This window comes from Plutella xylostella, chromosome 30 (assembly GCF_932276165.1).
Source record: "Plutella xylostella chromosome 30, ilPluXylo3.1, whole genome shotgun sequence".
Taxonomy (NCBI): domain Eukaryota; kingdom Metazoa; phylum Arthropoda; class Insecta; order Lepidoptera; family Plutellidae; genus Plutella; species Plutella xylostella.
Window position 1 is genome coordinate 5,148,015 of NC_064010.1, and position 23,561 is coordinate 5,171,575.

At 43.1% G+C, this 23,561-nt stretch overlaps 1 protein-coding gene across 1 annotated transcript in view; it reads right to left on the minus strand.

Annotated features, from left to right (window-relative positions):
* Window positions 1-23,561, minus strand: part of LOC105390367 (acetyl-CoA carboxylase) — an 85,097-nt gene that overhangs the window by 45,734 nt on the left and 15,802 nt on the right. The window contains exons 7-21 of the mRNA XM_048632033.1: window positions 23,276-23,456; window positions 22,063-22,170; window positions 21,517-21,611; window positions 20,986-21,079; window positions 20,464-20,579; window positions 19,530-19,703; window positions 16,691-16,853; window positions 14,144-14,306; window positions 13,268-13,412; window positions 12,058-12,167; window positions 11,429-11,504; window positions 10,756-10,846; window positions 9,347-9,558; window positions 8,926-9,031; window positions 8,415-8,552 (exon numbers count right to left, since the gene is read on the minus strand). Of these exons, the coding sequence (XP_048487990.1) occupies window positions 8,415-8,552; window positions 8,926-9,031; window positions 9,347-9,558; window positions 10,756-10,846; window positions 11,429-11,504; window positions 12,058-12,167; window positions 13,268-13,412; window positions 14,144-14,306; window positions 16,691-16,853; window positions 19,530-19,703; window positions 20,464-20,579; window positions 20,986-21,079; window positions 21,517-21,611; window positions 22,063-22,170; window positions 23,276-23,456 (1,972 nt within the window). The remainder of the gene's footprint in view (window positions 1-8,414; window positions 8,553-8,925; window positions 9,032-9,346; window positions 9,559-10,755; window positions 10,847-11,428; window positions 11,505-12,057; window positions 12,168-13,267; window positions 13,413-14,143; window positions 14,307-16,690; window positions 16,854-19,529; window positions 19,704-20,463; window positions 20,580-20,985; window positions 21,080-21,516; window positions 21,612-22,062; window positions 22,171-23,275; window positions 23,457-23,561) is intronic.

Consider the following 23,561-nt stretch of genomic DNA (forward strand, 5'->3'; position numbering starts at 1 on the left):
TAAAGCATTGGGTATTGTGTGGAATTTGAGCCAAGATACATTCCAGTACAACCTGCGTCCTTCACAACCATTGAGCATCATCACAAAACGTAGCATCCTATCTGATATTCAGAAACTTTTCGATCCGCTTGGTTGGATTGCTCCAAGCACTGTGATGGCCAAACTATTAATACAAAACTTGTGGCTTGAAAAGATTGGATGGGATGACAAAGTAAGTGACGAACTGGAAGAAAGATGGAAACAGATAAGAAATGACTTTACAAATGTGAATGAGATACAAATGAAAAGATGGCTTGGAGTAACTGAAACTACACTCGCGAGCAACCAAATCGACTCAAGCCTTGACGGCGCAAACATACATTAATACAAGTAAAATTATGAATAGAAATAATAAAAATGATATGTCATTTAAAAGCTTAAGATGTCAGCTTTAATTTGATATCATTATTATTGAAATCCATTCATCATTTTTGAAATAAATGATGTCTGAACGCAATTGTAGGAAAAACGGGAATTTAGGAAAAAAGGGTATGGGTATCGTATTATACAAATTAAACAAAAAATGTTAAGATAAAAATTTATTTATTTAAATCAATACTTTGTATTGCCCCCTCTTGCCCTAATTACAGCCTGCAGCCTGTTTCTCATAGACCTTATCAACTTTTTGACAGTTTCCTGAGGAATGCCGTCCCACTCCTCTAATAAAGCTGTCTTCAGCTCGTCCACGCTTGCAGGGACTGGATTCCTGGCCCGAACTCTTCTTTTGAGCTCGTCCCATAAGTGTTCGATGGGATTCAGGTCAGGACTGAGCGCAGGCCAGTCCATCGTGCGCAATTCCTTCTCTCTCAGAAACTGCCGACTGACTCGTGCCGTGTGGCAGCGGGCATTGTCGTGCATTAGCACGAAGTCTTCACCGACAAATTCTGCATAGGGCACAACATGACCGAGTAGAATGTCGGTGATGTACCGATCAGCTGTTAACCCGCCTCCTCGGCCGCCTCCAGGCACGAAAACAAGTGCGGTTTTTCCCTCTAGAGAAATACCAGCCCACATCATGCAGGAACCGCCGCCATATGCTACTGTTTCAGCGAAACAACATTGGGCAAATCGTTCCCCCGGACGCCGGTAGACCCGGCCTCTCCTGTCACTGCCATGCAGACACACTCTGCACTCATCAGTAAACAGGACCGACCGCCATTGCGCAATGCTCCAATCGAGATGCTCTCGAGCAAACTGAAGACGCGCTTGTCGGTGGCCTGCAGTCAATTTGGGGCCTGATGCAGGTCTTTTTGGTGTCAAGTTGGCTTCCTTCAAGCGTCTTCTCACTGTCCACTCGCTGACAGCCACTTGTCGTACACGTCTCAGTTCTTGCTGCACATCAACGCCCGTAAGGTGTCGATTGCGCAGCGAGGTTGAGACAATGAAGCGGTCGTCTCTCTCTGAAGTGCAGCGGTGGCGGCCCGTTCTTGGTCTTCGATTGAAGGCACCAGTCTCTTGGAACCGTCTGTATACTCGGGATACAGCAGACTGGCTCAAGTGGAGCTGGGCAGCGACTGCTCGCTGACTTAACCCTTGTTGCAGCAAGGCAACAACTTGAGCAGCTTCTTCTGGTGTGGTATCCATGGGTTTGCGAAAACAAGGAATACAATGCAACGAGATGTGTACCGGTCAACTTGCAACAAGCGACTGATAAGGTACACCGGATGTGGAAAGGTTTTATAGCGGGATCAGGTAGCGCAAGGCGTGGATTCCTAATGAGGTAATTAACACTGACGGGCAATTAAAATGCGTCATTAAATCTGCGCTTAGTTTTTTTTTATGGTATTGATCTTAATTGAAAGCCTAATTCTTCAGCTTTCGAATGACATATCACTTTTATATTTACCATTTATCGTTTTAGGAAAATCAATGTATATGTGCGCCGTGAAGGCTTGAGTCGATTTGGTTGCTCGCGAGTGTAATAAAAAGAAGATACAGATGCATGGTTTCAGTGATTCTTCAATGAAAGCATATGGAGCGGTGATCTATGTAAGAATTGAAACAGAAGATAATGAAATTGAAACAAGGCTCATCGCTGCCCGAACTAGAGTAGCCCCGCTTAAAACCATATCATTGCCAAGGCTCGAGTTATGTGGTGCCCTACTCTTGTCTAAACTCATGAAGCAATTTGGACAAGCTATGAGAATCCCAACAACAGATATGTATGCTTGGACAGATTCACAAATAGTTATTGCATGGCTGAGTGGTGAACCTAATCGATGGAAGCCTTTCGTTGCCAACCGTGTCGTTGAAATCGTAGAAAATCTAAACAATAATCAATGGTATCATGTACAGTCGAAGGAAAATCCCGCTGACTTGACCTCACGAGGAATGTTGCTTTCTGAACTTAAGCAATGTGACCTGTGGTGGAAAGGGCCAAAATGGTTAACTGAAACAGAAATAGAGATGAGTAAACCAGAGATTACAAAGACAGAACTAGAGAAACGAAAAACAAAAGAAGTGTGCACGTTAACAAAGGAAGAAGACCTAGAAAGCAAGAAAGAGAAAGTATACACAAATTTGAATGTAACAACTGAGAAGAGTAATATAGAAGAAAAACCATTAACGGAACAATTTGAACAATTCGAAAATTTGAAACAGCTTATTAGATCAATATCACTATGCAGAAGATTCCTAAACTACAAGAAAGTAAAGGACACAGAATTACCATTTACAACTGAAGAATTAGAGAACGCTTTACGAACATGTATTAAACTATCACAAACAGAAGAGTTTGGAGAAGAAATTGATAAATTGAAAATGAAGAAACAAGTAAAGAATACGAGTAAATTGAAATCATTAAATCCGTATTTGGACGAGCACCAGATCCTCAGGGTGGGCGGTAGATTACAGCACGCAAATATAAGCTATGAAAGCAAACACCCAATCATTCTTGGTAACAAAAATTGCCTGACAAATCTGATAGTAGCTGATGCTCATTTGAAAACACTGCATGGAGGCGTACAGCTTACAATGTCCTACCTAAGGTCCAAATATTGGATAGTAAGAGCCAAAGGATTGGTGAAATCACATATCCACAAATGCCTGACTTGTGCCAAACACAGCGCTATTGCAAAGAAGCAGATTATGGGAGAATTGCCCAAAGTGCGCGTAACACCAGCACGAGCATTCATACGAAGCGGCGTTGATTTTGCCGGGCCTTTTCATGTACTTTTCTCTAAAGGACGAGGAGCTAAGACAAACAAAGCCTACATTGCGATATTTATATGTATGGCTACCAAAGCTATTCACTTGGAGTTAGTTGGAGATATGACTTCACAATCATTTATTGGTGCCTTCAAAAGATTTGTGGCGAGGCGCGGTATATGTTCAGATTTATGGAGTGATCAGGGCAGAAATTTTGTCGGCGCCAATAAAGAGTTGCAAGAGGCATGGCAAGAAGCCAAACTAGAATTTACTGGAGAAATTGAGGATTCCTTGGCATCTGATGGTACCCAATGGCATTTTATTCCAGCATATAGCCCAAATATGGGAGGTCTATGGGAGGCCGGGGTGAAATCCATTAAGCACCACCTAAAAAGAATACTTACCACCAACCTGACCTTTGAAGAAATGACGACCGTTCTCTGCGAAATCGAAGCATGCCTTAACTCACGGCCGCTATGCCCGATTGATGAGGCCGATACTGATAATATGGACATCCTGACACCTGGTCATTTCCTCATAGGAGAAGCACCGAGAGCAATCCCTACGCCGAATTTGAATAACACGAAGATAAGTACACTGTCAAGATGGCAGCATACCCAAAAACTGGTTCAAGATTTTTGGAAGAGATGGGTTCAAGAATATCTGACTAGACTCCAACAAAGACCTAAGTGGATGAACAACCAAGATGAATTTAAGACAGGCCAGATAGTCTTGATAAAAAATGATAATTTACCCCCTGGTAAATGGGCTCTGGGACGCATTACAGACAAACACCCAGGGCCAGATGGTTATACCAGAGTGTATAGTGTCAAAAGTGGTGACAGTGTAATTAAAAGATCAGTGACAAAATTGTGCTATTTGCCTATTGACAGTGATACTAATTAATTTTGAAAATTATTTGATTTCTTTGTCATACCTAGGTTAAATTTATAATTATCTAAAGCATTATTTAAATTGAATTGTCATAAAGTTAATATTTTTAGTATAAACCAAGACTGTAACTTTTTCTATCTTGGTACCTATTTAGATTTCATTAAAGTTTGTAAAAGGACACATAGTCCTTTTGGTGGGCGGTATGTTCTGTGTATTCTTGCATGTGTAAAAAAAAAAAAAAAACAACTGTCACTTTTTAGGATTCAATAACAATATACAACTTGCATGTGGCTTCGCATTTTCAATATTTTTTCCCTGCTTTCCTGTGTAGGAGTAATCAAACAAAACTTAATTTCAAACATAATATATTGCACCCATCATGCAGTCTATCTGTAGAACAGGTTTGCGAAGTGTCTGCGGTTAAACTCGTAGACTTAGGACTAGCGGTAGTTTGTGTGTATCGCTCTAATTTGACGCACTGTAATGAATTCTTCCCCGTGTTCGAGTCTTTGCTGAGCGAAATTGTTGTACTTAATTTTCCTAGCGTAATCATTGTAGGAGATTTTAATATTGATACCTTAGTAGTGTCACATAATAACAAAATGCTACTTGACACAATCACATCGTATGACATGGTGAATATTGTGGATTTCCCAACGCGCGTGCATGGGACATCCAGCACATCCCTGGACCACGTCTACGTGCGGCGCCGCTCGGGGGGGCCCGGCGGCGCGCGCGCGGCGCCCGTCACTACGCACATCGGCGACCACCTCGCCGTGCGCGCGCAGCTAGACTGTGCGCCTCCGTCTCGCGCGCCCCACACTGCGCGGATCAGAGAAATGAGTCGTGCTAATAAAATGAACTTTGTTGCCGCCGTACGAAGCGTCGACTGGGAAGCCATCTACACTGCACCAGCCGATAGTACCGACGTGCTTGCAACACGTATTCTTGAGATACTGAGCAGTAAATTTAGTATATGCTTCCCCTATAAATCCAAGACGTTTACTGCAAAGAGTGAGCGTTGGATATCGGAACACACTCTTAACATTAAAAGATTACTGTTCGACCTACTAGAACTCAACTCTAAAATTGACGATCCAGACTTGCACACTATGGTGAACGAAACGACGGACAAGTACAAAAGTATGCTAGCTCTGGAGCGCACGAGTTACTTTACTCAAAAAATTGCCAGTAACGAGAACAAGTGCAAGGCAATGTGGGGCGTGATTAACACTGAGCTGGACCGCGGCAACCGCTGCTCACTCGATATTACCGCTTTGGTGAAAAGTCCTGATGGCTCAAACTACTCATCCAAACGAGAGCTACTCGATGCGATGAATGAGCAGTTCGTTGGCGCGGCGGCGGCGTGCGGCGCGCCGGCCGCGGCCGTGCCGCTCGCGCTGGCCATGCTGCACGGGACGCGCCGCCCACTCGACCACTCTCTTCGACTCAAGCCATTTACTCCGCATGAAGTTTACGCGATTATCGTGAAGAGGATACCCCGCAAACCGAGCAAAGATATTTATAATATATCTTGCGAACTACTGAGCCTTGTAGCTGACTCGGTCGCCGTCGCCTTATCCACCCTATACAATCGATGTATAAAGGAAGGCATCTACCCAGCAAGCCTCAAACGGGTGAAAATATCACCGCTGTATAAAGGAAAGGGTAAGAGAGAAGACGGCAATGCATACAGACCAGTCGCTATAATACCTACACCAGCAAAGGTCCTGGAGAACGGACTAAGCGCACGGCTCACAATGTTCCTGGATGCTGGTAACCTCCTCTCCGATAAACAGTTCGCGTACAGAGCTGGCCGGTCCACCACGGACCTCGCGCGGGAGGTGGTGTGGGGAGTGCTGTCCGCACGAGAGTCCAACCGGCACGTCGCTGTACTCTGCTGTGACTTGTCGCGTGCCTTCGATGTGGCCGACCACTCCGTCATAGCTGCGAAACTCGAACACTACGGCATCAGGGGCCCAGCCTTGCAGCTCCTAGTTGACTTCATGTCTAACAGAGTGCAAACTGTGGTAGGCGAGGGAGGTGCATCTAGGTCGCGAGAAATGGGTACTGACCTCGGCGTTCCACAAGGTTCGTCGCTGTCAAATATCATCTTCTCGCTACTAATGAACGACCTCCCAAATTCCATTCCTGATGCCCAAGTCACCATGTACGCGGATGACGTGGCCGCGACGGTCACGGGCAGCTCGGTCGACGACCTGGAGCGGCGGCTGTGTCTGGTCGCTGGGCAGCTAGCACACTGGTTTCAGGCTAACGGGCTTGCACTCAACCCTAAAAAAACTCAGGTGATGCTGTTCAACCTGGCCGGTAGACGCAGCCGTCCTCTGCAAGTGAAAGTAGGGAGCGAAGACCTGTTCCAGGTCGATACATCTTGCTTCCTCGGATTCAAAGTCGACTGTGGCTTGTCCTGGAGTGACCATATAGATTGGCTCTGCGGACGCCTGGGCGGCGCTTGCTTCGCTCTCCAGAGACTTGCAGGAACGGTGCCGCGCGAGGTGGCCAGATCTTGCTATTTTGCGACGATCCAATCCCTCCTCACGTACGGGATCGAGCTGTGGGGCCGCGCGGCGGACTGGCACCGGGCATTCGTAATGCAGAAGCGGGCAGTGCGCGCTATGGCTCGAATTAAGTCAGATGAGTCGGCACGCCAGTATTTCGTTTCTCTGGAGATACTGACGTGTCCATCACTGTACATACTTAGTGTAGCCTTGTTTGTGCGGAAGAACCTGCACTTGTATAAAGAATGCCGGGGAGCCCGCCGCCGCGGCCAGCTGCTCGACGTGCAGCACAGGCTCGCGAGGAGCGAGCAGTCCGTGCATGTGTGTGGTCCGGGAATCTACAATAAACTACCTACTGATATAAAAAGTATGCAGACACTACAAGGATTTAAATACAAACTCAAAAAATGGCTCGCTACGCAGGCATTCTACACGGTAGGAGAATTCATCGACAGGTAGAATTAATGATTGTCTCTTTTTCTGACAATTTCTATTTTAATAATGTAGGTACCTATCAATGTGATAATTTTAATTTGTTTTTATATTATATTATTTTATTATTTGTTACTGTGACATTGAAACTAATTGAATTTTCGTAATTATTCTATTTTATCTTGACATTGTTTGTGACAATTTTTGGATATAATTATTTAATTTTAACTTTGGTGTACTGATGTATAACTTTTAATATTGACATGTAATGAATAATTATCAATAAACAAATCTAATCTAATCTAATCTAATCTCCTGTATTAATTGAGTTGTAGTTGAGCTATCTGCTCCTCCTCCCTTGATACTGTAGAGTTAGTGCACATTTCTTTGGGATCTTATTTAGGATCATACAATAAATAAAAATAGAAAATCAGTTCTCGCACGCAGCACCCGTTCAAACGGCGCGCATAGAGAAAAGAACCCTACGTGACGGCGCGGGTAGAACTATTCACAGAATACTTAGCACTATCCCAAGCCACATGCAATCTGAGCCTCGGAAGGATGGCTCGCGCTACCACCCGACATTTAATCACAACTAGTGAGTTCTTATTCTGAGTTTAGTACTCTTTGCTCTCTATGTAATTTTTGACAGTTGGTACACTGCGTTTTCACGCCATCTATCGGCTTACCCAAAAGCTCAACTGACAGCTGTCAAGGAAAACGGCTCATTCGAAAGTGCTGTCAACAACAAAATGGCGGTGTATAGATTTGCGAAAGTTTGACAGCTATCATTCCATAGGTCATTGTCAGAATAATATTATGTACTCTGTGGTCATTCTTTTCGAAACTCATTCGAAAGGTAAAAATTGTTCGAAAGTGCTCTCAAGTTGACAATAGTCGCACTCGCATTCGATTCTATTCGTTAGCTCGAATTTTCGTGATACGGGTACTGAGCTAATATTCTCTCACCATTTTGCAAATTTTGTGCTACGACTTTTGGAAATTCGCTTTTCCATAGAAATAGCGAGCAGGCAATTTGAGTTTTAAGAGTGTCTCGAAATCTTTATACTTTTTCAGGAATTCACTCCCTTGTCAGCTTATTATAAAACTTTTGTCACAACTTGTATTGCTCGATTCGGGATATTGAGCAATATAATTTACCATCTCAGGCGACTCTCACACTGCCCCGCATCACTCTGCGTTTGGCGTAAATTATATGAACGTAGATTCGAGAGAGTTGTCGGGTAAGTGGGCCACCCGACTGCTGCCTGCTGATGGCTGCATCCAATGGCTGACCGTGTCATGTGTTGCTTAACCTCAATGATCAGTTACTATCACTGAAGCTAGCTCGAAACCCCTAACAAAGTAGTTAAAACAACTGACCTCCGAGCGTGCTCTCCAATATCTGTTTGAACTTGGTGTGCTGGTAGTTGAGCTTGTCGGACAGCATCTGGTTGTCCTCTATCGGGAACTGGCCCTTGTATAGTTGAGCTGTGGTCACCAGAGATGGGTCGTCCAGTTCTGGAAGGAAATTGGGTTATATTACAGGTCAGGGTAGTTTGGTTGGGATTGTGGAGTGAATTTAAACATTCATGCAAAGTTTAGAGCTGTTTTGTTGTTAAAATTTTGCAGATGCGAATCTGGAAACCTTGATGGGTCTGTGTTTTGCCTTTCCGGATTATCAAGGCTGTACTGCGTTTGCAAACATTGCAGACACACAGTGTAAATATAAACCTTGGTTCTCAAACTAGGATTCCAAGTGCGTTAGCAAATCTTAGCAATGGGTCTGCCGTATCTATAAGTAGCTATCCACTGTTTACCTTATTTAAACTAACAAAATCTAGATAGGCGGTTTGGGAGTTCTGCAAGGTACAAAAATGTATAGCTTACGTACCCAGGGTACCAATAAGCGAGCCCGGGTCCAGCACAGCACCAGGCCTCAGGGTCCACGTCACAATACCGGCTTCAGGAGCTGAGAGGGTCATCACCATCTTCATTACCTGTGAGGAAATGTGAGGGTTTAGATGTGAATTGAGTGAAGAGTTAAGGGGGTTTGTGTTTGGGTGAGACAGGTTTAGATAGGAAGTAGGATTCCTGAAACTTTATTTTGGGTTTCTGCTATAAAAATATATTTGCACCTCCTTCGGCTAGCTGAAAACCAGCGCTGTGGCCTTATTGCCCACAGCACATGCTGAGCTGGTGCCTTTTTGACTCTACAACAACCTGTATTATTATTTTATTTTCTGTATTTCTTCTGTTGTTGCTGCTGCTGTCTACCTATCAAATAAACGTTTCTATCCGTCTCTTTCTCTCACCTCGATCTCCGCATAAGGCTGTCCCTTATCCACATGTCCCTTATCATCCAACAACAAGTTGACAAGCTTGCCGGCGGAGGGCGCGCGCAGCTTGCTCGGGTCCTTCTCCTTGTCGAAGACCACGGTTTGATTCCCGATCACGATGCGGTATTTGTCGACTTCGTCTTTAAGGTAGGTGGTGTAGGACGCGCCGTCCACTGAGAGCAGGGTGCCTGTGGGGGGGTATTGACACTTTAGTATGTTGAAAAATAAAAATACGTACAGCACATTAGCAATTATGTACTTGACAATCAAATTCATACAAATATCATGAATAGTGTCAAGTTACTAGCGTTTTGAAATTCCTAATGAACTGTAAAAGCTTATGCTTATTGTAGGTACTAATTTCATTAAAGTTTAGGTAATTAGGTATTTATTAGAGATGCCCCGAATATTCGGCAACTATTCGGTATTCGGCCTATTCGGCCAGTTTTTTCAGTATTCGGTATTCGGCCGAATAGTGCGTACTATTCGGGCCGAATACCGAATAGTAAATCATGTAACAAATAACTTGTTATTTTAATCAAAATTGTGTATTTATTTCTAAATCACAACATTTTAGTACATAAAATTAATCAGTAGTAAGTTGTGCTGGATAAAAACAAGAATTTCAGCAAATTTTGGTGGCCCTCGATTGCGCTTTTCATTGTAACCATCCTCAGAAAATAACCTCTCACTATAAACGCTACTTCCAGGTGAAGAAAGATAAGTTTTTGCAAATTTCAAAAGGTTCGGGTATTGTTTTTTGTTTGCTGACCACCCCTTGTAAGGATCGGCCATCCGATCTAGGCGAACTATTATCAAATAAAAATTCAAATCGTTTGCCACAGCATTCTGCCTCCTAATAATTAGCATTTCTCATATAATCTGTAGCGACTTCTTCAAAGCAGTAATTCCAGGAACAAAAAAAACAGGTTGTAGCGCCGAATATTCGGCGGCCGAATATTCGGCGCTTCGGCCGGCAGCGTCGCCGAATATTCGGTATTCGGTATTCGGCCAATTCACTATTCGTGGCAACACTAGTATTTATTGCATTGCTTCACACTGTTCTTGCGGTAATCCTATATTCTCATGTCGATGACTGGAGCTGGTCTATCGTTTTGTCACAGTGACGAAAGGATTAGCCAGTCAGATTAGCGTCTATCGCGTATATTACACGGAATAGATGATGCGTCATTCGGCTGTATTTGTGCCATCCTGAACCATTCTTAAATCTTCAGACGTAAACAAAACTTATGCGAAACCAAAGCGTATCCTCCATTCTTACTTCTTTTACTTCTATAACGATCGCTTCTCCAAAAATTTTCTACGTTTTTTACGAAACAGTAATTATAAAATTCAATAAAGAATAAAGAAACATCCCCACTCACCGCCATCAGTCAGCTTATGCGCTTCCAACTCCTTAAAACTCCCGTTCATGGACACAAAGTACGACGTCGGGCCGGACTTGGTCGCTTGCACCTTAGAAACGTATGTAAAGTGTTGTTTATTAGCATGTATACAGGGTGTTAAACATAAGATGCAAACAAAAAAATATTCATAGAATTTAAAATTATAAATACACCTAGTACAGATTTACAAAAAATTAATAAAAACTTGCCCCCAAATTCATAGAGCTTTTTGACACTTTACAATAGGATTAAAATTAATGTTGTGAGATGCAAATTTCAACTTTATGACTGATGTTAAGAGTCGAAACTTGTGTGTTTCGAAAGGAATTTTAACCTTGTTGTAAATTTAAAAAACGGTCTATGAATTTGAGGGTTATTCTATATTTAAGAAGATGTTAACATTATAATGTCAATTTCATAGTAAAAATACAAAGTCACGTTCTCTGTCCCTTTGTGTACCTTGAAAACCACGCATCGGATATTGATGCGTTTTTTTTTATAAGTAGATTGAGTTAGATTTATGTATAATAAAATCACAGTTTTCTGTAGTGTATTTAGCATTGCACCCGTGAAAAACTGGGGTGGATCGTTAGTTAAAAATTAAAAACCACTATATTCTACCATGCAGGTATGTAAATATTTATATTTGTACCTTGTACTTGTGGCCTCCGTTGATAAGCTCGACTTCTACTGAGTTGGAGAGCGCTGAGGAGCCTTGGATCTGCCCCCTGGGGAGATAGAATAAGTAGATTAGTAAATTGAAAACTGCCGTCTTATTGGGGAAATAGGATGGTTATTGAGGATTTTCGTCTTATTATTATCTGTGTAGCCTTAATGCCCTTATTAGGGTTACATTTGTGCGTCATGTCACGCCCTAAAACTACACAAGACGAAATACAATGTGTTTTTGTGAATGTTAAGACTTATAGAAAACATTCATAGTCACACGACAAACAACATAATTGAACACAAACAACATAATTGAACAGTGAACACTCATGTCCCAAGAACCAAAATGTTTCTTTTAAAAATACTTGATTTGGTTTGAACCCTGGACTTTCGGTCATATCGAAATAACGATTTGTCAGATGGTCCGTCCGGATTTTTACCGTAATAAACTTCTAATGGAGTTGGCACTTGTTTCCGTTACAAAGTTAGCGTTGGTGGACTCTATACCCATGTAGAGATGACCACTCATTCCTTCAGCTCCCGTAACTAGCCCAGGACGTCGTCGGCGCCAGGTCACTGACAAATCTGCACCCTCCACCACAAAATACTCACTTCTCCAGCGCGCTCTTGAACTCGTGGAAGTTGGAGGTGATGATGTTGTCCGCGATCAGGATGGAGCCACATACGACGCCTAGCATTATGTCTGGTTTCTCCGATTGAACCTACGAAAATAACATGAAGTTAATTTATATTTGTTTAACAAAAAGACAAAATATTTTAGAGCTTTATGGTCTGCAAGAAGAGAAACAGATACGTCAATTTCCTATTATGTGCCCAGCCATAGCGAACGCATTTCCATTTAAGCTGCGTACAGACCGGCCGAACGAACGCCCAACGAACGCCCAACGATGGATATTTATCATACATAATACAGGGCAGATTGCAGCAACGAAGGTCAACGAAACCCGTTCGTTGGCTTTCGTTTGGCCGGTCTGTACGCAGCTCTACGGAAGAAAAACGTAAGGAAAGAGGTATAGAGGCTTTGCTCATCATTTTGAATGGGATTAAAAAAAGGAGATTGAGACAGTGCACTGTCTGGATGGAGGTAGGTATATTATGTGTTTGTCCGTGATGGTTACGGTTTTTTAGGGTTCCGTAGCCAAAATGGCAAAAACGGAACCCTTATAGTTTCGTCATGTCCGTCTGTCCGTCTGTCCGTCTGTCACAGCCGATTTACTCGGAAACTATAAGTACTACAGTGATGAAATTTGATGGGAATATGTGTTGTATGAACCGCTACAAAAATATGACACTAAATAGTAAAAAAAAGAATTGGGGGTGGGGCCCCCCATACATGTAACTGAGGGATGAAATTTTTTTTTTCGATGTACATACCCGTGTGGGGTATCAATGGAAAGGTCTTTTAAAATGATATAAAGTTTTCTAAAAAACATTTTTCTTAAAGTGAACGGTTTTTGAGATATCAGCTCTCAAAGTCGTAAAAAGTATGTCCCCCCCCCTCTATTTTTATAACTACGGGGTATAAAATTCTAAAAAAAATAGAGGTGATGCATGCTAATTAACTCTTTCAACGATTTTTGGTTTGATCAAAGTATCTCTTATAGTTTTTGAGATAGGTTGATTTAACTGTAATTTTGCTGCTACGGAACCCTTTGTGCGCGAGCCCGACTCGCACTTGGCCGGTTTTTTATGAATTTTACACACATACTTATTCCGTAAACGATACAAGGGCTCCCACAAACCCTCTGAATCTCTGCTTTTTTTCATCCAAATACATAAGTTCACCAATGCCACAACTCACCCTCTCGGCAATGAGCGCGTCCAGCCAGCTGGTGTCGATGTCGTTGTTCTGGAACGAGGGAGTCTCCAGCAGCGTGATCAGGTACTCCACGGTGGTTCGGAAGTCTCCACGGATGCTGAGCTCCTTGAGAGCTATTACTAGGTTTCTGGGGGGAAAGATAAGTGGTTAATTTATTGTTATAAGCGTTTACTATCAATGAAATAAGGTGAACTGCGAGGTGGATATTTCAGTGGAGATGATTTTGGTTACTCTACAGTAGTATTGTGATTTTCTTGACCTTAACTATAATTAATAATCAGACCAGGGATTGCCTGCGATCATCGCCTTTGCCGTGGTAATTTCGGGATTAAACACATAGGCTACTTTTTATGGCGGAATCCTACGAGATTTTTTAAGGCGTAGCGAAGCTCGCGGGAACAGCTAGTGTAGCATAAAAGTCAAAAATATCTGCGACTCTACCACCCATCACCCAGTCAACTGTAGTCTACTTAAGACTTATTTTGTCTACTCCTATCTACTCACTCTCTAGCCTGCTCCCGGGTCTCGCCCCACGAGAAGCAGTGTCCGAACTGCGAGTCGGCGAACTCGTGCAGCCCGCCCGACGCCGCCACGCTGAAGAAACCCCACACGTTCTTGGACGAACGGGGTTCTACTATGTCTGGTAGTGGACGGTTACAAGTGGCCTATATGCGAACCAGTCTACTAATTTCTACTGTTTAATAATGCCTAGTGTCTAATAATGTCTGCTGTCTAATAATCTCTAGTGTCTAATAATGTCTACTGTCTAATTATGTCTACTGTCCAATAATTTCTACTGTCTAGTCATGTCTCCTTGTGTCTAATATTGTCTATTTATGTCTACTATATTCTACTCACTCTCTAGCCTGCTCCCGGGTCTCGCCCCACGAGAAGCAGTGTCCGAACTGCGAGTCGGCGAACTCGTGCAGTCCGCCCGACGCCGCCACGCTGAAGTAACCCCACACGTTCTTGGACGAACGGAAGTTCAGCTCTTGCACTGTGCCTGATGACGGCTTGAAACCTGCGGAGGGGAAAATTGGAGGGTTAGTGGTTGAAAGGTGGATGGGAAAGGGGTTTTGGTGGAGCATAAGTAAGTAGTGAGTGAAAAAGGGGTGACTCATGGGGTAATTCTGAACAACTGTTGCTGTAGCATTTTAAAATCTTTCAAATAAAAACTCGATGGAAACAAATTATTAGTCAGTAGTTTTTTTTCTTGTGTGACGTAAACTCCATTTGACACATACGACGTTTGATATTCACAGCGATTATCACGTGTATCCCGGGTTTGACGTATAACGTATATGCATTGCATATTTTGTTAAATGCCTCCTTCAGTTTTAATGCTTGAAAATTGGCAGCAAGTACAGTCGACTGCAAATAAACCTTAGCCACTCTCAGTTGCAATGTCACTAAGAGCAGATTTTTCATCTGTCGATTGAATGTTATCTGAGGCGTTATATTGTTGCTGACTCTAATACAAACATTTAGACGCAATTGCATCAGAATGATTACCCAGGTAACTTGACCATTTGTCGAATGGAAAATAATTCCTACGGATGGTCAGGTTTCTTTGAAGGTAGAGGCAAATGTGCTATAGAGGGGGGAACATGAGCCTGAGCACTACAACATATGCTGCACATATAGCAACTCGGGCTCCCACGCTGCACAACACACGCGGCACATATAGCCACTGGTTGTCTCTCGCTCTATATTGTACATTTCCTTGTGTAATTTATGTTTGTGTATGCAATATATTACCTACTAGCTGTCCCCGCGCGCTTCAAATTCAAATTCAATTTCGCTTCGCCTTAATAAGTTTTCCCGTGGGAATTCCGGGATAAAAAGTAGACTATGTTCTTTCCCAGGGTCTAGACCGTATGTATACCAAATTTCATTCAAATCCGTTCAGTAGTTTTGACGTGAAAGAGTAACAGACAGACACAGTTACTTTCGCATTTATAATATTAGTTAGGATCTATCTATGTATTTTATTTATTTATTTATTTATTTATACTTTTATTGCACAATTTACAAAAGTAGATGTACAATGAGGTGGACTTAATGCTAAGAGCATTCTCTACCAGTCAACCTGCAGGAGGTTCAGGAGCAGAAAGTAGGGAAGTGCAAAAAAATAACAAAAATCACAATCAATCAATGAATCTCACAAAAAAAAAAAAAACCTACACAAAATCTACCATAATTATACCTACATATATATAAAATAAATTTATATAAACATATACCTAACATTCTAATAATATATAATAATACATTTATATATACTTATACTACATATACATACACATAAATATATAACACTAAAACAGAGGTACATGAAAAGGCTGTAATTAATTATATCCTAATTTGTTGAGGTAATGAGACCGAACTAAGGATTTAAAAAGTGCACGACTGGGAGCCTTCCTGATAGACTCAGGGAGATCATTCCACAGACGGACTGCTGAGACAGAGAAGGAATGTAGCATAAAGCCAGACTGATGTGATGGTAATGATAATAAAAGGTTGTGGGAGGAGCGGAGGTGTCGGCTATGAGTGTCAGACAAAAAGTTAAACATGGACTTTAGGTATGGAGGGGATTTGGGTTCATGGAGGACAGAAAACAGAAGACAGAGAATACGTAAATTTCTCCTATCTCGGATAGGAAGCCATTTCAACTTAGCACGGTAGCTGGACACGTGATCATACTTCCGTAGACCGAAAATGAAACGTATGCAGGTGTTCTGCAAGCCTACCCTCATCCGGGTTCTCGGAGGTGATCCGGGCCGCGATGACGTGCCCCCACGGCGAGGGGCGCTGCGCGGGCGTGTCCAGGTCGATGCAGCTGGTGCCCCACGGGGACTCCCCGTACACCAGGATATTGTACGTTTCCTTGTGTAATTTGTGTTTGAGTGTGCAATATATTATCTATCTAATATAGCCAGTATATATTAAGTGTATTTTGTCTCTTAGGTATATGTGTATTTATATTATTATTCAAGTAGGTTGAATAGGTATGATAATTCTAGTTTATAGGTTTATTTTGGACATGCTTAATGTACCTAGTCTTAGTTACTTATATGTCTGCATTTACTGTTTTTTAATTATTGTATAAAATAGTTTCTTGTACGAGAATTATTGTACGTTTCCTTGTGTAATTTATGTTTGTGTGTGTAATAAAGAATCCTAACTAATATTATAAATGCGAAAGTAACTGTGTCTGTCTGTCTGTCTGTTACTCTTTCACGCCAAAACTACTGAACGGATTTCAATGAAATTTGGTATACATACGGTCTAGACGCTGGGAAAGAACATAGGCTACTTTTTATCCCGGAATTCCCACGGGAAAACTTTTTGAGGCGAAGCGAAGCGCGCGGGGACTGCTAGTTATCTATCTATCTATCTATCTACCTTCGTCCGGGTTCTCGGAGGTGATCCGGGCCGCGATGACGTGCCCCCACGGCGAGGGGCGCTGCGCGGGCGTGTCCAGGTCGATGCAGCTGGTGCCCCACGGGGACTCTCCGTACAGGAGACGGATGTCTTTGATGTGGTAGAGGGGCAGGCCCATGGCGATCTGTGGGGGAGAAAATTGAGTTTTAATACCGGATGTTGGATAAGGGTTATAGTGAACCGATAGACAAAGACTTTAAAATTATTTGCTCCTCCAAACTTAACTATCCTTCTATCTGTGAAAGATGGTGACAATTATTCAGCGCGATATCTGTTTCTACTTCCCATCCATGCGCCTTCGTAGGACACCCTGTAGCGCGTACAGCTGCAGCATCCTGTATGTATAACTCTAGACACCCTGTACAACTTCGGGTGCAGCGGTGAGGGCACCCTGTATACAACATTCGAACTGCAGCAGCCTGTATACGCACCTATACGGTCGGTCGAATAGCGTAGTGGTTAGTGGCTCTGACTGCTATGCAGAAGGTCCCGGGCTCGATTTCCGGCTGGGGCAGATACTTGTTTTAAGACAGATATTTGTACTCGGGGTATTGATAAGTATATTGCCGTTATTTTTAATATGTATGTATCCAGGTATTTGTGTAGATAGATATATCAGCTGTCCGAAACCCATAACACAGGCTCTACCTAGCTTGGGGTCGGATGGCCGTGTGTGAGATGTCTCCACACATTTATTTACCTGCAGCTGCGCGGCCGGCAGGTTCACATCGGCCACCATCTCCGTGCAAGGGTGCTCCACTTGAAGCCGAGGGTTCAGCTCCAGGAAGTAGTAGCTGTTGCTAGTAGCGCCCTCTAGACACACTCAACAACTCTAGACACCCTGTATGAGACACCCTGTATAAGACACCCTGTATAAGACACCCTGTATAAGACACCCTGTATAAGACACCCTGTATAAGACACCCTGTATAAGACACCCTGTATAAGACACCCTGTATGAGACACCCTGTATAAGACACCCTGTATAAGACACCCTGTATAAGACACCCTGTATAAGACACCCTGTATGAGACACCCTGTATAAGGCACCCTGTATAAGACACGGTGTATAAGACACCCTGTATAAGACACCCTGTATAAGACACCCTGTATAAGACACCCTGTATAAGACACCCTGTATGAGACACCCTGTATGAGACACCCTGTATAAGACACCCTGTATAAGACACCCTGTATGAGACACCCTGTATGAGACACCCTGTATAAGACACCCTGTATGAGACACCCTGTATAAGACACCCTGTATAGCGCACCTGCAGCTGCGCGGCCGGCAGGTTCACATCGGCCACCATCTCCGTGCAAGGATGCTCCACTTGAAGCCGAGGGTTCAGCTCCAGGAAGTAGTAGCTGTTGCTAGTAGCGCCCTCTAGACACACTCAACAACTCTAGACACCCTGTATGAGACACCCTGTATAAGACACCCTGTATAAGACACCCTGTATAAGACACCCTGTATGAGACACCCTGTATAAGACACCCTGTATAAGACACCCTGTATAAGACACCCTGTATGAGACACCCTGTATAAGACACCCTGTATAAGACACCCTGTATAAGACACCCTGTATGAGACACCCTGTATAAGACACCCTGTATGAGACACCCTGTATAAGACACCCTGTATAGCGCACCTGCAGCTGCGCGGCCGGCAGGTTCACATCGGCCACCATCTCCGTGCAAGGGTGCTCCACCTGCAGGCGAGGGTTGAGCTCCAGGAAGTAGTAGCTGTTGCTAGTAGCGCCCTCTAGACACACTCAACAACTCTAGACACCCTGTATGAGACACCCTGTATAAGACACCCTGTATAAGACACCCTGTATAAGACACCCTGTATAAGACACCCTGTATAAGACACCCTGTATGAGACACCCTGTATAAGACACCCTGTATAAGACACGGTGTATAAGACACCCTGTATAAGACACCCTGTATAAGACACCCTGTATAAGACACCCTGTATGAGACACCCTGTATGAGACACCCTGTATAAGACACCCTGTATAAGACACCCTGTATGAGACACCCTGTATAAGACACCCTGTATAAGACACCCTGTATAAGACACCCTGTATAAGACACCCTGTATAAGACACCCTGTATAAGACACCCTGTATAAGACACCCTGTATAAGACACCCTGTATAAGACACCCTGTATAAGACACCCTGTATAAGACACCCTGTATAAGACACCCTGTATAAGACACCCTGTATAAGACACCCTGTATAAGACACCCTGTATAAGACACCCTGTATAAGACACCCTGTATAAGACACCCTGTATAAGACACCCTGTATAAGACACCCTGTATAAGACACCCTGTATAAGACACCCTGTATAAGACACCCTGTATAAGACACCCTGTATAAGACACCCTGTATGAGACACCCTGTATAAGACACCCTGTATAAGACACCCTGTATAAGACACCCTGTATAAGACACCCTGTATGAGACACCCTGTATAAGACACCCTGTATGAGACACCCTGTATAAGACACCCTGTATAAGACACCCTGTATGAGACACCCTGTATAAGACACCCTGTATAAGACACCCTGTATAAGACACCCTGTATGAGACACCCTGTATAAGACACCCTGTATGAGACACCCTGTATAAGACACCCTGTATAAGACACCCTGTATAAGACACCCTGTATGAGACACCCTGTATAAGACACCCTGTATAAGACACCCTGTATGAGACACCCTGTATAAGACACCCTGTATGAGACACCCTGTATAAGACACCCTGTATGAGACACCCTGTATAGCGCACCTGCAGCTGCGCGGCCGGCAGGTTCACATCGGCCACCATCTCCGTGCAAGGGTGCTCCACCTGCAGGCGAGGGTTCAGCTCCAGGAAGTAGTAGCTGTTCGTCTCTGGCGAGTAGAGGTACTCGACGGTGCCGGCTGACACGTAGCCCACCATCTTGGCTAGACGGACCGCCGCCTGGGGAAGGAAATATAGAACTTTAGTAGGTAATAGCTAGCGCCTATGCCTAGATTTATCTTTAGTAATGGCTCTGGTTTTGGGAAAGTGGGAAACTAAATAGGCTAAATCCTAACTTATCCTAACTAATCCTAACTAATCCTAATACTAACTAATATTATAAATGCGAAAGTAACTGTGTCTGTCTGTCTGTCTGTCTGTCTGTTACTCTTTCACGCAAAAACTACTGAACGGATTTGAATGAAATTTGGTATACATACGGCCTAGACCCTGGTAAAGAACATAGGCTACTTTTTATCCCGGAATTCCCACGGGAAAACTTTTTAAAGCGATGCGAAGCGCGCGGGCCAGCTAGTAAAAAATATAAATAAATTACCTTGGTTTGCCTATTATTTTTTCCCGTGGCAATTCCGGGATAAATTGTAACTTATGTTTAAAACTCGGAGTGTCAGCTTGCTACATACGTCTTTATTATTATACCATGCTACATACCGAATTTCATCGAAATTGCTCAGTCGAAAATAAACTATTTCGTCTTCGTGTGATAGAGTAACAAAAAAGTGGAGTTGAGGCAGCGACGGTAGTTTGGGACGCCCTCCGGCCAGATGGGGTGACGACTTGCGAGAGGTGGCTGGTTATGATTGGATGCGAATAGCGTGCTTTGGGAGAGGCCTTCATCCAGCGGTGGACTGTTATAAGCTGATGGTGTATTTATAAAGGCCGGTACAGACACATCTCAACATAGAATATGCTAGAATACCTTCTCCATCTCAATGAAGACGTCGGGCTTGGCGATGGTGGCGGGCGCCTCCTCGATGATCTTCTGGTGCCGGCGCTGGATCGAGCAGTCGCGCCCGAACAGCGATATCGCGTTACCTGCGCACATGGGAAAATATCATGAATAAAATAACTATAAATAGGGGGGAGACACACATGGCTGTCCGACTGACTAGGCAGAGCCTGGTGTATGGATGTAGGACTGCTAATAATATACAAATTAATAATCATACAGAATATTAACAAAAAAGGGTATAGTAAACCATCATCCACCATCTCGATTTCAAATCCAAACAAAAAAATCGTTCCTTCATTGAAACATTGTTAGTATCGTGACTATTTACTGCGGAGAGTATACAGGATGTTGTTAAAGTGTTTTAATAAACCGAACGGGGGTTCAGGGGTTGGCTAATATGGAATAAACTATTATTATCTGGCCGGGTCGATAACCATACTTTAGGTAAGAAATATGCATCCGATTATTTCATCAATAGTCACAACTCACCGTACTGATCAGCCAACAGCTGCACCTCCAAGTGACGAGCCGACTTGGCGAGCTTCATCACGAATATGGGGGACCCGGGCACCTCGCTTTGCACCTGTAGAGGGAAAATATAGTCAGACATGTGTACACAGTACGAATCACGAGAGTTGACCCACCTACAGGGGATAAATTTAATGTGGTCAGACATTACAGTATACACACACACAGTACAAATCACGAGAGTTAACCGAAATCGCGAAATATGTTGCAGTAGCTGAGATAGGCGCTCTGTTGATCTAAGAATAGATCATAGAATCTTGTTTTTGTTACATGGGCAAGCTAGCAGAATATGTGCAATTGTGCAAGTGTCCCATACACATCCGTGTAAGTATACCTATAATTTTCTATTATTGATATATGTATTACTACAGCACGAATTGTATGACAAAATAAACGCTTGAGATTAAAAAAATGGTTGCGTTTTGCTTTCGTATAGCCCGGAATTTATACTAAATAACCCTACTAATTATCTAATGATAATGGAGTCCTCACCTGTCTAAACATGCTGCTGAAGTCGTCAGGGTTGTCCACTTTACGGATGCCCTTGCCGCCGCCACCCTCTGACGCCTTGATCATCACAGGGAACCCTGATGGAAACATTAGGGTTGAAATCACAACTTCTTAAATGACAGCTTGTCAGCAATGACAAGTAACAATACAGTTCTATCAACTTTACTTGACCATTATATTTTTACATACAGTCATATATTATGCTCACGACTATAATCCCCGAAGGGGTAGTCAGAGGTGACTCGCAAGAAAATTTTCCATTTTATTTATCTTTAAGTATACCATTATTAAATATATGAAGTACCTGTAGCCGTTTTTTTTTGTGCAACGTAATGCAACGTGGCATTATAAATCTAAAATATCATTGAGTGCTATATTATGATAATACTTCCGAAGCTCGCGTAAAAAGTCTTGTTTTGTTGAATCCTTCGACACCCAGCGTCAACGATTTAAATTATTTCTAATTTCACGGGACTACACTAGTTAAATAAATAGTTTTTAACACCAATAGTAATCAACATAACTTACCAATTTTCTGCGCGGCGGCGAGCCCCTCCTCGGGCGTGGTGACGCAGCCCTTCGCGAACAGCTCCGACGAGATCTTGATCTTCTTGCTGTTGTACTCCGCCTTCAGCTCTGTGGGGGGAAACAAAAAAGAGTGTTAGTTCATGATCATCAGAATGATTGCTAGGTTATTCAAGTTTTGAGTTTTGGAAATTGTTAAAGGGATATCTGGCATAGCTTAATATGCCACTTATCTATTTGTTTAGATAACCATTATACAGGGTGTTGCAAAAAGGCACTACCTATTTTATATTACTATTCCTCTATCTTTCTATCGAAACCTATACCCTATCTATACATCGATTTGCTTACCAAGGTTATACCTAATTCAATGAAGAATCACTGAAAAAAGCTATCTAAGCAAAAAAAGCTGAATTTTTGGTCCCATAAGTAACAGAAATCAGTCATGTTTGACTGATATACGAACAGTACGAACAGTGACAGACCGCTCCCGCTCCAAGGTAGTGTGGGTATATCTACCTATATGTCGAAGCGATCCTGCGGTTCTAGACGAAATCTATCTATATATTTAGTTCTGTATCATTTTTGACAATCTGTCTAGGTTTCGGTCTGCAGGTTTCTACACGCTATATATCGATGAATTTTGATAGATATAAATTTTGACGGATCCCTCTATATTTATACGTCCGTCTATCTATCTATCCGTTTGTCCAAAAACCTATCTATCTGTCAATCTATCTCTTCCGTGTCTATGCCCTATCTATCTAATTTTTGATACCATAAGTAACAGTAATCAGCCACACTCACCGCTCCCACTCCAAGGCAGCGTGGGTATGTCCGCGGTCTGCGCGACTATGGAGCTGGCGATCTTGTCCCCGAGGGCCCACATGGCCTTCTCCGGGGGACCTATGAACACGACCCACCACCCTGGATAGCTAGTAGCGGGCTACAGGTTTCTATACGCTTTCTATCTATGTATATTTAGTTATGTATCAATTTTGACGGATCCCTCTCTATCTATTCATCTTTATATCTATCTATATCCGTCTGTTTCTCTATTTATCTATCTGCCTATCTATCTATCCGCCTGTCTACATATCTATTCCGTCGGATTCTATACCCTATCTATCTAAAACCATGATTCTGTCAAAGCACTTGCGAAAAAAGGAGCACTTTTCATCCCATAAGTAACAGTAATCAGCTATACTATACTGACCGCTCCCACTCCAAGGTAGCGTCGGTATATCAGCAGTCTGTGCCACTATGGAGCTGGCGATCTTGTCCCCGAGCGCCCACATGGCCTTCTCCGGGGGTCCTATGAACACGACCCCGGCGCGGTGGAGTAGTTCAGGTAGCTTGGGGTTCTCGGAGGCGTGGCCCCAGCCGGCCCAGACAGCCTGTGGGGGGAAATTGAGTTAATATTAGTGACTGATCAAATATTTTCCTGTGTTATTTTACTCTATTATGAGGTAGATCGTATACAGTAGTTTCTTTTAGCCAAC